The sequence below is a fragment of the Bos javanicus genome, chromosome 1 (genome assembly GCF_032452875.1).
Source record: "Bos javanicus breed banteng chromosome 1, ARS-OSU_banteng_1.0, whole genome shotgun sequence".
Taxonomy (NCBI): Eukaryota; Metazoa; Chordata; class Mammalia; order Artiodactyla; family Bovidae; genus Bos; species Bos javanicus.
In genome coordinates this window covers 42,530,800-42,548,944 of record NC_083868.1, presented here as the reverse complement: position 1 = coordinate 42,548,944, position 18,145 = coordinate 42,530,800, and the positions used below count along the sequence as shown (strand labels likewise).

At 44.6% G+C, this 18,145-nt stretch overlaps 1 protein-coding gene across 8 annotated transcripts in view; it reads left to right on the top strand.

The window, feature by feature from the left end:
• Nucleotides 1–18,145, top strand: part of RIOX2 (ribosomal oxygenase 2) — a 37,562-nt gene that overhangs the window by 2,833 nt on the left and 16,584 nt on the right. For 7 of the 8 annotated variants that reach the window (XM_061437703.1, XM_061437876.1, XM_061437788.1 and 4 more), the window contains 3 exons: nt 4,052–4,520; nt 9,666–9,785; nt 10,883–11,011. In XM_061437703.1, the coding sequence (XP_061293687.1) occupies nt 4,089–4,520; nt 9,666–9,785; nt 10,883–11,011 (681 nt within the window). In that variant the 5' untranslated portion in view covers nt 4,052–4,088. Of the gene's footprint in view, nt 1–4,051; nt 4,521–9,665; nt 9,786–10,882; nt 11,012–18,145 lie in introns of those variants that run through there. The other variant, XM_061438024.1, reaches the window with a different exon arrangement.

Sequence of the window (18,145 nt, the reverse complement as noted above, 5' to 3'; positions counted from 1 at the left end):
TTTTTCCCTCCAAAATTGCATCCAAAAGGTGAAAAAGAAATGCACTCAGCAAGTGTTTGAGGACCCTCCTATGTGTCCTGCTCTGTACTAGCTCTGGGAATGTGCAGATAGGTGTCCTGCCTTAAGACTTCTGGTCAGTGACTATTACCATAGAAAAGAACGTTAGGGCACTTACAAATATTAAGATTTTGTTTGTGTTTTCTGGCTGTAGAATGGGTATCAATATTGATTTTCTTGTGGAGTTTAATCCTTCAAATTGTTTAGATTAATGGCTGTGTTTCATCTGTGGGCAGTTAGTAAAATAGGAACCTTGAATCTTTTCTTTTGATTTAATATTTTTACACTTTAATGCTATGCTGCTGCTAAGTCGCTTCAGTTGTGTCCAACCCTTTGCGTCCCCATGGAGTGTAGCCCACTGGGCTCCTCTGTCCACGGGATTCTCCTGGCAAGAATACTGGAGTAGGTTGTCATTACCCCCCCCAAGGGATCTTCACAACCCAGGGATCGAACCTGCATCTCTTGCAGGTTTCTTGCATTGGCAGGTGGGTTCTTTACCACTAGCGCCACCTGGAAAGCTGCTTTAATGCTATAGTCAACTCAAATTGGAAACAGATGCTTTTTAAAAGCTGGCTTTTTTTTCTCTTGTAGCTCTATAAAAATATTTACTCTTAACTTCTGATTGGGTGGTCTGTGAGGTTTAGAGGCAGACTTGTGTTGGCTGTATTCTTCCAAAGTATTCTCTTGTTTAGTTCCTATATTTCTTTCAAGACACACAGCATTTTTTTCTTTTTAACTTTTTGTTTCTGAAATTGTGATAGAGCTTACTATTTTTGTGTGTTTAATGTGGTGGAGTATGTCATCTGTTCTCCTCTCGACCTCCCACAAGCTGTTAAAAAGAATGGTTGTCTTACAATATGGGTAATGTGAGAATCAGAAATAGTAAGTTTGCCTAGTAACCTCTAAGCTAGGTTCCAATTAACTGAGCCTCAAATCATTTCAGTATGAACACAGAGAAACAATAAATGATGTAAGTTTTGGCAGTAAAAGTAGTGAAATTCATATTCTGACAAAAGCATTTGTTATGCACTGTTGGGATTTATTTGTTACTGATTGTGGACGGGAAAAATGCTTCAAGTGATCTTATTTTTTGGCTGAAGTATTCTGCACACTTTGTTTCACCACACTTTTTAGTGAATATGCTTACACTGTGTTCGTATATTGTGCTTAAAAAACACAAACCTTTTGTTTACATCTTCCTGCTGCTTGCATTCCTTAAGTAAAGTTTAAAGTGACCAGTTGTGAGGGATAAGAAATGTGTGGCTGAATATGAAATTGCTTTTTCATTACTGAGTACCTTTAATGACGCAGACCTTCTGAGGCAGCCTAACAGTTTTTAACAGTTAAATGTGAGCAGTATGTCAGGGGTCCCTGAACCATCCCCTGGGCCAGTGGTTTGCTAGGACTCACAGCTAATTTTTTACAGCAGATGGAGACCAAGCGCTTCCCTGATGCGGCAGCTGGTTGTCACAGCACCTGTGAAGTGCTGCCAACCAGGGAAGCTCATTCGACGTTCAGTGTCCAGGGCTTTTACTGGGGGCTCATCACGTAGATACCTCTGCCTGGCATATAACTGCATATAATCACATTGTTTGTCCAAAGAGCGAAGTCACAGTGAATCCCTCTTTTCACTTAGTGGTGTTAGGAACACTTCTGAAATCTAAATTCCCAGCCCAGACATCTGCACATACTGACTTTCAAGGGATTGTGCATACGTGCATGCTCCGTCACGTCCGACTCTTTGGAACCCCATGGACTGCAGCCTGCTAGGTTCCTCTGTCCACGGAATTTTCTAAGCAAGAATACTGGAGTGGGTTGCCATTTCCTCCTCCAGGAATCTTCCCAACCCAGGGATTGGACCTGGGTCTCCGACGCTGCAGGTGTATTGTTTACCACTGAGCCACCAGGGAAGTCCTCAAGGGATAGAAGGTTAACTCTTTTTTGCACAAGCGGTGCTCTTCACTGAGTCTGCTTTCATTTGTCCTTGTATTTCTACCTCACTTCTGGGCTCCAAGTAGTAGCAGTACTTTGTCTTATCAAAGCTTTGATTCTTCAATTGAGAAAGCAAACTGGTCTGTTTAACTTAAAAGGAATAGGAAACATTTTCAGCAAATGTATCTTCTCAGTGATATATCTGAAGCCCACCGCCAGGTAAAAAAGCTTAACCCCTTACTCTTCCATGCAAGCTTTTAGTATCAATTTGTATTGTAAACACTTGGTCCTGTGTTTCCTATCAAAACCACTTGATCTTTTGAAGGAACTGTTTGTGGGCATAAAATTTAGAAGCTAAAATGAGGCCACTAGTGAGTTTTACATAGTAGTGCCTCCTTATCCATGGCTGATAATGTTTTAAGGTCCCCAGAAGATGCCTGAAACCATGGATGGCAATGAAGTCTGTATGAACTGTGCATTTCCCCTATTCACAGATAGCTATAATAAATTTTAATATATGAATTAGACACGGTAAGAGAATATCCGAATTGCCAGCATCATTACTTGTGCACTTTGGGGCCATTATCAAGTAAAATGAGGGTCATGTGAGCACAAGCATGATACTGAAACAGTCGATCTGATCAGCAGGACGGCTGCTAAGTGACTAATAGGCTCATACACTAGACAAAGGGATTAATTCTAAGTTTATTTTCTAGATTTATTCTGAATTTATCAATTATAAATTTGTAGGTTATTGTTGCAATGTGTAACATGTTGTTCGGGTATGTACTTCCCAGACCAGACCATTAATTCTTCTCAGTGCACAGTGTAGCTGAAGTATGGCTTAGTTATCATGACAGAAGAGCAGAACATTCTTGATAGCCCAACAACATAGGAAAGCATAACATTTATAAATAAATTACCAGTCTTTGGGAAAAACTTTTTTTTTTTTTTACAAGCACAGTGCTTCTTAATCTTTTTTGGGGATGGGGGCTTCTTTAAGAATCTGGTAACAGCAGTGGACCCTCTCCCCTAGAAATAAATGTACTTTAAAATAGAATTTTGCTGTTTCAGGGAACTCCTGTAATTGAAGTATTATTCTGAAATCCAGATGAAGGGCCCCTGCATGTAAATGTGACAGCAGTTATGGCTTGGTCTCGCAGTTCTGAAAGACCTTTGGCAATACTAGGAAGGTCGATCCTCTTGCTACTCAAGTGTGGTCTGTGACCCAGCAGCAGCATCGTTACCTGTGGGCTTGTGCGCACCTGGAAGCTGGAGGGTGGAGGGCTGCATTAGATATTAATGATGTTGCCATTTTAGTATGCCTTTTGCTATTTTAGTTAAAAGTTATAGCTTTTTAAAAGCCTTGGGATATGACTGTCTTAGCCTTCACTTTCAGTGTCTAATTGTTTGTTTTATTTTTTAATGGGGTGTTTCTGATAAAGTGGCAGTTTTCAGGAATAAGCTGAGGTTTGGAGGGAGGCAGTCCAGGTGCTTGAGGCAGCCTCGGAAGCGGACAGGGTCTGGTCTAGCCACCAGGTGGCACCACTGGCCCGGGTGGCCCCCAGGAAGCAGCCGGGGTGGGGCTGTGGCAGGGAGCAGCTGGCTGTGGGTGGCTCTGGATTGAGCCAAGTGTTTATTACGCAGTTGCATCTAATTAGATTTGGGACCTGCTGCTGATTAAAGCCAAATTTTAAGATTTTGACTTTGCTGTGTCAATGGCCACAGGCTAAAACCGTGACTAGAAACTGCTGAGATAGTTGAATCATTTAACTTGGGATAATTATACCTCTAATAAATAATGAATTCCATGACTTAGCGCTTGTGTACAAGGAAACAGGCTTCTCTTTCTATGACTATGTGCTCTGCATGGTGTCTGAGGCGGAATCACACCCTGGAAGACATGGTGTTGGCTTCAGGTTGTGTGTTAACCCTGGAGGAAATGGCCTTGACTTAGGAAGAGTGCACACGAAGGGCCTGGTAGTCGCGCAGGTCGCGTGTACGTGGTCCTCTGACACTGGCCCCGGGAAACCTAAACTCATGGGTCTTGTTCTTCTGGCAGGTTTGCATGTCCTCACTGCCTTGTCTTGAAGACAGCGATGCCAAAGAAAGCAAGGCCTGCAGGGGATGGGAAGGAGCAAGGGCCTGTTCCTAAGCAGGTGAAGGTGGAGGCAGCCTGTGGACCTTCTTCCCCTTTGAACTTCGACAGCCCCAGTGGCCTCTTTGAAAGTTTCATCTCGCCCATCAAGACAGAGACGTTTTTCAAGGAATTCTGGGAGCAGAAACCCCTCCTCATCCAGAGAGATGACCCTGCGTTGGCCACGTACTACCAGTCCCTGTTTAGGCTCTCTGACCTGAAGAGTCTGTGCAGCTGGGGTATATACTATGGGAGAGACGTGAACGTCTGCCGCTGTGTCCACGGGAAGAAGAAGGTTTTAAATAAAGATGGCAGAGTGCACTTTCTTCAGCTGAGACAAGATTTTGATCAGAAAAGGGCCACAATTCAGTTTCACCAACCTCAGAGATTTAAGGTAACAGGCTCTCTTGGGCAGAATTTTCCTGTGTATTAAAGTACTAACATTTGGCCACGGATCAGCTCAGGGATAAGTCCGTTTTGGTGATGATTAGTCTCCTGCCAGTTTCAGAAGGGCCAACACCTGTTTGGTCTTGAAATGCATTCCAACTTCAGTGATTTTTTTTTTTTTTTTTAATGTTCCCTTTTGTTTGAACTGTTAGAATCTGCAACAGAGTGGACATGGTTCGGTGTCATTGAGCTGCAAAAAGTAAATTACATTGCAGGTTTATAAAGTTTGTTAAAGTGACATTACATCTCCAGGAGTATTTCTGTGGGCTGATTTTTGTTTTGATCCATGGTGGACATTTCTCTCTGAATTGTTTCTTCACTGTAACGTAAGGCATGATGGCATCAAGGTGATCATTTTATTCTTGAAGTTGCCTCCCTCTGCTGCCCACATCTCCTTAGCAGAGGCTTCCGAGCAGTGACCAGACCGTGTACTAGACGCACATTTATGGAAGAGACTTCACCCTTGTTGACAACCCACCAGGCTGGCTCTGAGAGTAGGTTCTGGAACTGCTGGGGTGGGTGGAGGCAGTCGTAGGTGGAGGGTAACTTGGATTTCACAACTGACTAATCTTTTATTTATTCTACATCAGTGATTGACATTTGAGAAATAATCTGCTGCTTCTGTGCCCAGTTTCTGCGTTTATAAAACGTAGATTTAGGATGAGCTAATCTGCTGTCTTAGTTGTTGTTCAGTCGCTAAGTCGTGTCTGATTCTTTGCGACCCCATGGACTACAGCACTCCAGGCTTGCCTGTCCTTCACTATCTCCTGGAGTTTGCTCAAACTCATGTCTGTTGAGTCAGTGATGCCATCCAACCTTCTCATCTTCTGTTACCCCCTCTCCTCCTGCCTTCAGTCTTTCCCAGCATCAGGCTCTTTTCTAATGAGTCAGCTCTTCACATCAGGTGGCCCAACGTATTGGAGCTTCAGCTTCAGCATCAGTCCTTCCAGTGGATATTCAGGGTTGATTTACTTTAGGATTGACTGGGTTGATCTCCTTGCAGTCCAAGGGACTCTCAACAGTCTTCTCCAGCACCATAATTTGAAAGCATCTCTTAGATATTTGAGATGTTTACAGGACAGGTGTCCAACAACTGAAGGCTCTTTCTGAGTTTTAGAAAAAAAGTCTTATCCCTGTCCAGAAATCCCCCTCTGTGACCCTTGGCTGAGTCAGAATGCCAGCTTCGAGGAGGAGGAGAGCAGTGTGTCAGGTTCCACACTGAGGATGGCTGCTGGCTGCGAGGTGGCGCCTAGGGCTCTGTCATCAGAGTTCTAGTAATGCTTGTCATTATAGATCTTGAGTTGCCTTATTAGATCCATTCGGCCTCCCTCATCTGTGAATGCCCTTCCCTTATCTGTAGGATTTTGTACTATTTGTATTCTGGATAAAGTCCAAGTACTCTTAGACTTTACAGTACAGGTCCTCATTCCAGATAGTTCATCTTGGGCAATCATGAGCAGTTGAAATATCCCTGGGGTGCCACCCTTTTGGGCATCCTACCTGAAAGGAATTTATAAATCACTTGCAGACCAAGTCATGATTTGCATTCAGAAAATCTGTACATTGTGGTACTTCCCTCTGAGCTAGTCCTTGACTCTTTGCTTGGCTAGAAGTAGCACTTAAAAAAAAATAGTAGTTTTTAGACACTGAAGAACTATGAATAGAAAAGATCAGTGATGCTGATTACATGTAATTTGTTCACAGACTAGCAGAAAATTATTGTTTGGCACGTATGTGGTGTCCTCTGCGGCTATCATTTCTGCTTAAGTGCGGCACACTTCTCTTCCCCAGTTTCAAGTGGCCAGGACTGTTTCCTTTGCCCTGTTGACTCAGCTCTTTAAGTCATATTCATTAAAGCAGGAAGGATGAGCTTTCCCAGTTTCGGCTCAGCCCCCAGGCTAGGCTAGGAGGCATCCTGGTTATTTGTGGGTTTGTTTTTGTTCTTTTAATTATTTATTTTTGGCCCTCTGATTCTTTGTGGCTCTGCGGGCTTTTCTCTAGCTGCAGTGAATGGCGGCTTCTCTTTGTTGCAGTGCAAGGGCTTCTCCTTGCGGTGGCTTCTTTTGTAGAGCTTGGGTTCTAGGGCACATGGGCTTCAGGAGTTGTGGTTCCAGGCCCAGAGCACAGGCTCAGTAGTTGTGGTGCACAAGCATAGTTGCTCTGCAGCACGTGGAACCTTCCTGGATCAGGGATGGAACCCACGTCTCCTGCATTGGCAGGCAGAGTCTTCACCACTGAGCCACCAGGGAAGCCCCGTTTGTGGGTTTTTTTTTTCCCTCTGACCTTCCACCACCAGAACTTGAGAAACCTATAAGCTTCTGGAGTTCACTCTCTACACAGGAAGCTGGGTTCTGAGTATTGTATTGTGAGCAGATTTAGTGTTGTCTGTATTTACTAATGGGCATACTGATACCAGGATCGAGAAGTCTAGAGGCAGTTCCTCATTGTCTGGGTTGAAGGACTTGGAGTCAGCACTTTCTTGGTCACATCACAGAATGGGCACAGCTAATTAGCCTAGTTCGTCTGGAAATGAGTGAGGAGGTAACCAGGGAGTGGTAGGCTGTTCCCCACCCGCTTTGGGTAATCTGTGTATCAGGAGTCCAGATGAGTTAACCACATATTTACACATGTTCACTTTTAAATCTTCCAACACACATTTGAAATAACTGAGGCGATCACTGTGGCCTCCACTTTACATGAAAGAAACGAGTTCACATTTGTGACTTACATAGCTACGAGGGAAGGGCTTCTAACTTCAGAAGTAAAACATTTTCTGAACCATGTATCTAAAGATCCTCCCTGAAATGTAGCTGGGCTTTGGGCATGTTTGTTTTCACCTTTCTTTAGGTGTTACTGTGGGCTTCTGGTCTTGGCCATTGTACTCAGCTGATTCTGCAGGAAGGTCAGTACAGAGGAGAGGGCCTCCCCGCCCGTCTCCGTCCCCTTCGCTTTTCCATTGTTCTGGGGTCCTCCTTGGCAGCTCCAGACACAGCTGGGGGACAGGAGTCCAAGGAGACAGGTTTCAGGAGCCTTGTTTGTGCCTAAGTCAGTGCTGTGGAGCTGTGACACTTGTACACTGTTGTGCAATTGAAGTGGATTTGAGCTAGTTTTATGCTGTTTCTCACAGTCTTAGAGTGGGAGTCCTCCTTTCACGGATGAAGAAGTTGAAGTCTAGCTTGTAGCTACAACCTGAACTCAGACGGTTTGACTCCAGATCTCTTCCTAGTGGGCCACACTTGGCAGATTGAGAATCTAAAAGTGAAATGAAAAACTTGCGCAAATGATAGGGTTTTCTGTAACCTTTAAGAAGAAGGAGACATGTGCTTCTTAATTATAGACCCAGAAACTTCAGTGGGAGCCATAAGATCACCCATATGGTCCTCAGGCCATCAGCGATAGACACAGAGAGACAGACAGTTACTGTACAAATGTAATTACACATCCTGCTGGCTGCTCCCAGGTGTACATTAGATTGCTTGGGAGATCTGCGAACTCTTTGGAGCTATTCAGGTGCCATTGAATTATTATTCTTGTGTTAAATAGAAACCTTGAGCTCTGTATGTAGAGTAGCTCAATGGCTTATATGGAAATGTCTCCCAAAGCTTGTTTAATGCTGACCCAATTCTTTCCCACTTGGTATTTTAAATTCTGTAGTTTTTTTTTTTTTTTTCATTCCAGTGGGTAAGATTGACTTCTAAGCCATGATCATCGTTTACTCAGCAAATCCTTTCAATATCTTCTGTGTGCCAGGCACTGCGTGTATGGATGCTTAAAAGTTGGGCTTCTGCAGTGTTCTTTGCAGGTGATTGTTCTTTACGGTAGAGGCATGGTTATGGGGCTGCCTGAATGTGAATCCTGGATCCATCACTGACAGGCCTCCTTCCTCGTCGGTGTGGGGCACCCACAGGGTGATGGTACCCACCCTGTGAGAGGGTTGCCGGGAGGGCTGTGTAACTAAAGTAGGTGAAGCCTGGCACACAGAAAGTGCCGATACCCATGTGGCCCAATTCTGCCTCTCTTCCCCTCACCTGCCTTGGGACAATCAGGTTTCCTTCTCTCGCAGGAGTACGTGGCTCCTCTCTAGGTCCCTCAGTCCGACGAAGGTCCTGAAGAGCTAGTGAGTGAGTGAGAGAGGGGAGTGTTCCTCGACCCCCGTCCCCCGCTCGCTGCCTGTACCCTCTTCCCAGTTTGTTATTTCTGCTCCCTTTGCTTTAAGGACCCTTTTGTCAGGCAGTTCCCAGACCCTTGCCCTTCATCTTGCCTGAACTTCAGACTTAGCCAGCCGGCACACGGCACACGGGGGTCTTAGCAGCTCATACGTAACATTTCTAATGTACAGCTTTTCTTTTTTCCCCCGAAAACTCATTCTGTAGCAGATCTTTCCCACTTGAGTGGTGCTGGGAACTAGCTAACCGCCTTAGTCAAAACCCCCAGGGTATTTGTCGCTTATCCTCCCCACTCAAGGCGTGCTGGCAGGGGTGCCTGCCAAGCACATCCTGACTTCTACTCTTCTCCGTCGCCCTCTCCCTCACTCTGATCGTCCCCATCTGCACTTCTGCATTTGTTGCTTCCCTGCTGCTGTCTCTTGATTTCCCACAGTCCAGTCTCCTCCACCCGTAGCCAGACTGACCTTTTGTAAATGTGAATGGGGTCGTGTCATTGTCTGGCTTGAAATCCTTCGTGGCTCCCTGTTACCTCCTCCTGTCCATACTCGGGACAGAAGTTCCCTGAGGGTAGAGGTGCCGGTTCGGTCACTGCTGAATTCCCAGCATCTGGGCTTCCAGGTGGCACTAGCGGTAAAGAACCCACCTGCCCGTGCAGGAGACGTAAGAGAGAAGGGTTTGATCTCTGGGTGAGGAAGATCCTCTGGAGGAGGGCATGGCAACCCACTCCAGTATTCGTACCTGGAAAATCCCATGGACAGAGGAGCCTGGCGGGCTCATCCATAGGGTCACAAAGAGCCAGACGTGACTGAAGTGACTTAGCACAGAGCATAATAGCTGTGCAATAAAGACTTGCTACGCGAATAAGAACAGATTCCTTACTTCTGGTGTATTTTTCTCTCCTTCTGTCTCCACTGTTGTTTCTTAAGGATGAGCTCTGGAGGATCCAGGAAAAGCTAGAGTGCTACTTCGGCTCCTTGGTTGGCTCCAATGTGTACATCACCCCGGCCGGAGCCCAGGGCCTGCCACCCCACTACGATGATGTCGAGGTGAGAGGCGGGATCTGCCCAGCTGCGGGAGGAGGGAGTGGCCGCCAGCCCAGGAAGGTGGGGTTGTCGGAATTGAGCTGTCGGTCAGGTCGGGGCCCACTCTTCCTGTGTGGGCTCCGGAGAGCTTGACCTCCCTCACCAGGATGTTGGAGAAAATTAACCCCACTGAACTGGTTTCCTGCTCCTTTGGAAAGGGGAAAGATTGTTTATTTACTAATACAAAGAGCTGCACATTCCTCCAAAACATGTATTGATTGAATTTTCTACAGAGAAGTCTGATTGGATTTTTTTTTCTTTAATTTCACAGTTTAATAAGGTGAGGTCACAAGTATTCCATACATCTGCTTTTATTTTGTCCTTTTTCTGTAGCTGCCAAAAATATATGCTTTCTTCCATTTGTGGAAGTCTTGGGGCAGCTTAAATGAAGGTCATGGTTTCGCATAAGCGCTGGCGCCTTGACGAATGTTGATTTCACTCTCATGTGGCTGCCAAAAAAAGTTAACTCTTGGGCTTAGGTATGTCGTACTTTTATTTTTGTACTGATACATTCTGTGAACACAGAGATAGTAGGAAATAAAAACCTCTTTTTTTCCTCTTGAGAGCAATTTGATATCAATACATTTTCCAAAAGTTTTTTTTTTTTTTCCTTTAATATTTCTAACAGCACTTTAAAATATCTTTGGTTGAATGAAGAATAATAACTTGACATTTTCCTATGTGCCAGGGATTATCTTCAGGGTTTTGGACACTCAGTAATATCTGAAGCTTGGCTTTTCCCTCAGAGATCATGGGCTTCCCACTGTCTGATGGAAGATTTAGAGGAATGAATAGTGAGATAGATAGTGGGATATAAAGAACTCAGTGAGGCTTTTAGGGAAGTGAAAAGAATGACCAGCCTTCCAGTGTCAGAATTTACAGTCACCTGTTTTTAAAAAGTGAATGTCAGTGGTGGCAGCTTTTAAGTGTGGAGCGAGATGTATCTGTGACCCTTTATTTTTATTTTTTTATATCAAAGTTGTGATTCGTTTAAGCCCTGGGAGGGCCAGCACCCAGTGAGGAGGCTCTCTGACACTCTTGGGGTCCTGTGCTCCCTGTAGGTGTTCATCCTGCAGCTGGAGGGAGAGAAGCACTGGCGCCTGTACCAGCCGACGGTGCCTCTGGCGCGGGAGTACAGCGTGGAGGCCGAGGACAGGATCGGGAGGCCGACACACGAGTTCACACTCAAGGTACGGGCCTGCCAGTGTGCGCGCCGAGTGTGGTTTGAGGTTTGCGCTTGTGTAACGGTCCCCCGAGAATGTGTCCAGGAGTTTGGGGACAGGTGGCTCCCATTCCAGGTGGCCCCTCTGGGGGGCCTCGGAGGGAGACCTGGTCTTTTGTACTTGCAGATGTGAGCTGAGGAAACGTCTCCATATGCTCTCTGAGTCCAAAAGGAATGAATTATGAATACGGTAACCACTGACTTTTCTGGAGTAAAAGTCATGGAAGGCATGGCCTTGGGCCGCTTCACCAGATCTAAGGCAATGGTCACTGCTGGGTGGTAGGTTGCTTGAGGAAAACACGGTCAGGGACCTCTGTTTTTCTTGCTGGTAAAATTTGGGTGCCCCCTTTGCCTCCTGACTGCAGTAGGCCCTCTGCACCCCCTTTCTTCTGCATGTAGTTGTCAGAAGAGTCACCATGAAGGCTCTTTGAGGGGACCTTCCCCAGAAAACCAGGCAGCCCGGGCATGTGCTGGTTCGCTGGCATCTTGCTGCTGAGAAAGTGAGTCCTTCAGCAGTTAGCTGGGTGGGATCACAGCCAGTCCCCAGCACATCAGGTTGTTGAAAACAAAGTCTAGGATAAGAATAGCTGTGTAATTCAGTTTTACACCTTTTCCTATAAAACTTAATTTCAACAAAATTTAATTTCCTTCAGTGGTAATAAGATAATAGTTAATCTAAATCATTCCAAAGATTTTAACCAAACTGATGGACTTGCATATGGTTGTTTTTGTATTTCTTACATCTTGAAATTACACTTGGTATCTAATTTTTTTTCTTTTTAAATTATTTATTTTTGGCTGCACTGCATCTTCATTACTTTGTGCTAGCTTTGTCTAGTTCCAGCGAGTAGGGGCTGCTCTTTCGTTGCAGTGCATGGGCTTCTCATTGCAGTGGCTTCTCTTGTTGCAGAGTTTGGGTTCCAGGTGCGCAGCTTCAGTGGCTGGAGCACGTGAGCTCGGTCGTTGTGGTGCATGGGCTTTAGTTCGCTTGCAGAATGTGGGATTGATAACACCTTGAGCTTCAGCCTGGCATTTTGCATGAAGTACTCTGCATATGTGTTAAATAAGCAGAGTGACAGTATATATAGCCTTGACACAGGGGTTGAAACCGTGTCCCCTGCATTGGCAGGCAAGTTCTTAACCATTTTGCCACCAGGGAATCCCCTCTGATTCTTACTCAGTGCCTTGTGGCTTCCTGATATTAAAATCTGCCTGCATGCCATAACTGGGAAAAACTCCCTGTTTATGATGTTGTTGTTCAGTCGGTCAGTCTTGTCTGATTCTTTGCGACTCTATGAACTACAGCATACCAGGCTTCCCTGTCCTTCACTCTCTCTTGAGTTTGCTCACACTCATGTCCATTAAGTCCATGTTGCCATCCAACCATCTCATCCTCTCACGCTCTGTTGTCCCCTTCTCCTCTGTCTTCTATCTTTCCTAGCATTAGGGTTTTTTTCCTAGTGAGTCAGCTGTTCACATCAGGTGGCCAAAGTATTGGAGCTTCAGCATCAGTACTTCTAATGAATGTTCAGGGTTGATCTCCTTTAGGATTGACTGGTTGGATCTGCTTGGAGTCCAAGGGACTCTGAAGAGTCCTCTCCAGCACCACAGTTCAAAAGCAGTTCTTCAGTGCTCAGCCTTCTTTATGCTCCAAATCTCATATCCGTACAAGACTACTGGAAAAACCATAGCTTTGAATATATGAACCTTTGTTGGCAAAGTGATGTTTCTCCTTTTTAATACACTGTCTAGGTTGGTCATAGCTTTTCTTCTAAGGAGTAAGCGTCTTGTAATTTCATGACTGCAGTCACCATCCACAGTGATTTTGGAGCCCAAGAAAATAAAGTCTGTCACTGTTTCCATTGTTTCCCCATCTATTTGCCATGAAGTGATGGTATCGGATGCCATGATCTCAGTTTTTTGATTGTTGAGTTTTATGCCAGCTTTTTAGAGGCTGTTTAGTTCCCCTTCCCTTTCTGCCATAAGGGTGGTGTCATCTACATATCTGAGGTTATTGATATTTCTCCCAGCAATCTTGATTCCAGCTTAGATCTCATTTCGCATGTAAGTTAAATAAGCCGAGTGACAATATATAGCCTTGACATATTCCTTTCCCAATTTTGAACCAGTTCATTATTCCATGTCCACTTCTAACTGTTGCTCCTTGACCTGCATACAAGTTTGTTAGGAGGCAGGTAATGTCTGGTATTCCCATCTCTTTAAAAATTTTCCATAGTTTGTTATGATCCACACAGCCAAAGGCTTTAGTGTAGTGAATGAAGTAGATGTTTTTATGGAATTCCTTTGCTTTTTCAATGATCCAGTGGATGCTGGCAATTTGATCTCTGGTTCCTCTGCCTTTTCTAAATCCATCTTGTACATCTGGAATTTCTCAGTTCATGTACTGTTGAAGCCTAGTGTGAACGATTTTGACCATTACCTTGCTAGCTTGTGGGATGAATGCAATTGTGCAATAGTTTGAATATTCATTGGCATTGCCTTTCTTTGGGATTGAAATGAAGCTGACCTTTTCCAGTCCCATGGCCACTGCTGAGTTTTCCAAATTTGCTGGCATATTGAATGCAGCACTTTGACAGCATAATCTTTTAGGACTTGAAATAGCTCAGCTGGAATTCCATCAGCTCCACTAGCTTTGTTCATAATCATGTTTCCTAAGGCCCACTGCACTTCACACTCCAGAATGTCTGGCTCTAGGTGAGTGATCATACCATCGTGCTTATCTGGGTTATTAAGACCTTTTTTGAACAGTGTTTTCATGTATTCTTGCCACCTCTTAATATCTTCTGCTTCTGTTAGAACAGAAACATACTGTTTCTCTTCTTTATTGTGCCTGTCTTTGCATGAAATATTCCCTTGGTATCTGATTTTCTTGAAGAGATCTCTAGTCTTCCCATTTTATTGTTTTCCTCTATTTCTTTGCATTGATCTCTGAGGAAGGCTTTCTTATCTCTCTTTACTATTCTTTGGAACTCTGCATTCAGATGGGTATATCTTTCCTTTTCTCCTTTGCCTTTCGCTTCTCTTCTTTTCTCAGCTATTTGTAAGACCTCCTCAGACAACCATTTTGCCTTTTTGCATTTCTTTTTCTTGGGGATGGTTTTGATCACTGGCTCCTGTACAGTATTACAAATTTCTGTCCATAGTTCTTCAGGCACTCTGGCCATTCAGGTATGACCTAAATCTAATCCCTTGCATCTGTTTGTCACTTGCACTGTATAATCGTAAGGAATTTGATTTAGGTCATACCTGAATGACCTAGTGGTTTTCCCTACTTTCATCAATTTAAGTCTGAAGTTTGCAATAAGGAAATCATGATGTGAATCACAGTTAGCTCCAGGTCTTGTTTTTGCTGACTGTATAGAGCGTCTCCATCTTTGGTTGCAAAGAATATAATCAATCTGATTTCAGTATTAACTACCTGGTGATGTCCATGTGTAGAGTCATCTCTTGTGTAGCTGGATGAGGGTGTTTGCTATGACCAGTGTGTTCTCTTGGCAAAACTCTGTCAGCCTTTGCCCTGCTTCATTTTGCACTCCAAGACCAAACTTGCCTGTTACTCCAGGTATCTCTTGACTTCCTACTTTTGCATGCCAGTCCTCTATGATGAAAAGGACATCTTTTTTTGGTGTTAGTTCTAGAAGGTCTTGTAGGTCTTCATAGAGCCATTCAGCTTCAGCTTCTTCAGCATTAGTGGTTGGGGCACAGACTTGGATTACTGTAATACTGAATGGTTTGCCTTGCAAACAAACCAAGATATTTCTGTCATTTTTGAGATTACACCAAAGTACTGCATTTCAGACTCTTTTGTTGACTATGAAGGCTACTCCATTTCTTCTAAGTCATTTTTGCCCATAGTAGTAGATATAATGGTCATCTGAATTAAATTCACCCATTCCCGTCCATTTTATTTCACTGATTCCTAAAATACCGATGTTCACTCTTACCATATCCTGTTTAACCACATCCAATACTCCTTGATTCATGGACTTAACATTCCAGGTTCCTATGTAAAATTGTTCTTTACAGCCTCAGACTTTACTTTCACTGCCAGACACATTCACCTCTGGGTGTTGTTTCTGCTTTGGCTCAGTCTCGTCATTCCTTCTGGGGCCATTTCTCCACTCTTCTCCAGTAGCATATTGGGCACCTACCGACCTGTGGATTTCATCTTTCAGTGTTGTATCTTTTTGCCTTTTCATACTGTTCATGGGAATCTCAAGGCAAAAATACTGAAGTGGTTTGCCATTCCCTTCTCCAGTGGACCATGTTTTGTCAGAACTCTCCACCATGACCTGTCCGTCTTGCATGGCCCTACACAGCATGGCTCATAGTTTCATTGAGTTAGACAGGATTGTGGTCCACATGATCAGCTTGGTTAGTTTTCTGTGATTGTGGTTTTCATTCTGTCTGCCCTTTGATGGATGAGGATTAGAGGCTTGTGGAAGCTTCCTGATGGGAGGGACTGGCTGTGGGAGAATCTGGGTCTTGCTCTGGTGGGTGGGGCCATCCTCAGTGACTCTTTAATCCAATTTTCTATCAATGGGCGGGGCTGTGTTCCCTCCCTGTAGTGTGGCCTGAGGCCAACCTATGGTAGGGTAATGGCAGTAATGGCAACCTCTTCCAAAAGGATTTCAGTTTAGTTCACTCAGTCGTGTCCCACTCTTTGTGACCCTGTGGATTGCAGCATGCCAGGCTTTCCTGTCCATCACCTTCTCCCGGAGCTTACTCAAACTCATGTCCATTGAGTGATGGACATGTCGGTGATGCCATCCAACCATCTCATCCTCTGTCATCCTCTTCTCCTCTCGCCTTCAGTCTTTCCCAGAATCAGGATCTTTTCCAGTGAGTCACTTCTTCGCATCAGGTGGCCAAAGTATTGGAGCTTCAGCATCAGTCCTTCTAATGAATATTCAGGACTGATTTCCTTTAGGATTGACTAGTTGGATCTCCTTGCAGTCCAAGGGACTCTCAAGAGTCTTCTCCGATACCACAGTTCAAAAGCATCAATTCTTTGGTGCTCAGCTTTCTTTATAGTCCAACTCTTACCTCTATACATGACCACTGGAAAAACCATAGTCTTGACTAGACGGGCCTTTGTTGACAAAGTAATGTCTCTGCTTTTTAACATGCTGTCTAGGTTGGTCATAGTTTTTTTTCCAAGGAGCAAGCATCTTTTAATTTTATGACTGCAGTCACCATCTTCAGTGATTTTGGAACCCAAGAAAATAAATTCTGTCACTGTTTCCATTGTTTCCCCATCTATTTGCCATGAAGTGATGGGACCAGATGCCATGATCTTAGTTTTCTGAATGTTGAACCTCAAGCCAACTTTTTCACTTTCCTCTTTCACTTTCATCAAGAGAGTCTTTAGTTCTGCTTTGCTTTCTGCCTTAAGGGTGGTGTCGTCTGCATATCTGAGGTTATTGATATTTCTCCCGGCAATCTTGGTTCCAGCTTATGTTTCATTCAGCCCGGCATTTCGCATGATGTACTCTGCATATAAATTAAATAAGCTGAGTGACAATATACAGCCTTGACGTAGTCCTTTCCCTATTTGGAACCATCTGTTGTTCCATGTCCTGTTCTAACTGTTGGTTCTTCTTTGTATTCTTGCCACCTCTTCTTAATATCTTTTGCATCTGTTAGGTCTGTACCATTTCTGTCCATTATTGAGCCCATCTTTGTATGAAATGTTCCCTTGGTATCTCTAATTTTCTTGAAGAGGTCTCGTCTTTCCCATTCTATTGGTTTCCTCTATTTCTTTGCGTTGATCACTGAGGAAGGCTTTCTTATCTCTTCTCGCTAGTCTTTTCTGCCACAACAAACTCGCTGCTGTCAGTGCCTCTGTCCTCGTACAGGTCACTGATGACCCATGCATCCACAGGAGACCCTCACACTGTCAAAGGCAGGTCTGGTTCAGTCTCTTGTGGCTTCACGGTTCCTTTCCCTGGGTCCTGGTATGCACAAGGTTTTGTTGTGCCCTCCAAGAGTCTGTTTTCCCAGTTCTGTACAAGTTCTATAATCAAATCCTGCTGACCTTCAGAGTCAGGTTCCCTGTGAATTCTCAGTCCCTTTGCTGGATCCCACGTTGGAAAATCTTTTGTGAAGCCTAGAACTTTCTCAACAGTGTGAGAACTTCTTTGGTATAATTTTTCTCCAGTTTGTGGATTGCCCACCGGGTGGCTCTGTGGTGGGGCTAATGGCAGCCTCATCCAAGAGGACTTAGGCCCTACACCTTGCCTCCCACGTCTGCTGCAGCCAGAACCCCTGTTCTGCGCAGGCCACTGTTGACCCATGCCTCTGCAGGAGACCCTCAAACACTCAATGGTGGGTCTGGTTCAGTCTCTTATAGGGTCATTGCTCCTTTCCCTGGGTCCTGGTGCACACAAGGTTTTATTTGTGCCCTCCAAGCGTCTCTGGTAGGTATGAAGTTTGATTTTAAACGTGATTATGCCTCTCCTGCTGTCTTATTGCAGATTCTCCTTTGCCCTTGCACCTGGGATATGTTTCTAGTGGGTTCCAACATTCTCCTGTTGATGCTTGTTCAGCAGCTAGTTGTGATTTTGGTGCTCTCACAGCAGAAGATGAGCACACGTCCTTCTGCTCTGCCATCTTATTTCTTCTGTTATGTGATAGGGGACTTGAATAAATACAACAATAAAGGTATCTTCATTGTTTTGTGCTCTTGGTCAGCAGTTAGCAAAGTATGGCCCATGGGCCAAAAATTGAGCCCGCTGCCTGCCTTTGTATATAAAGTATATGGGAACACAGCCACGACCATTCCTGTGTACTGTCTGTGGCCGCATGCATATTATACTGGCAGAGTCAACTAGTTGCCACAGGGACCATGCGGCCCACAAACCACAGATATTTACTTCACAGAAAGAGTTTGTCAACTGTGCGCTTGGCTGATTATTTTTAAGCCAAGACTAAGCCATCCATGGTCTCTGAGGCCAGGGCTGAGTGACTCAGACTGACATCTGGCTACTTGTCCTGCCTGAGAAGGTTGGGCTCCATGGTGGTCATAGAGGGCATGGGACTTGAAGGTGGAGCCATGCCCACTATTCATACCCATCTGGAT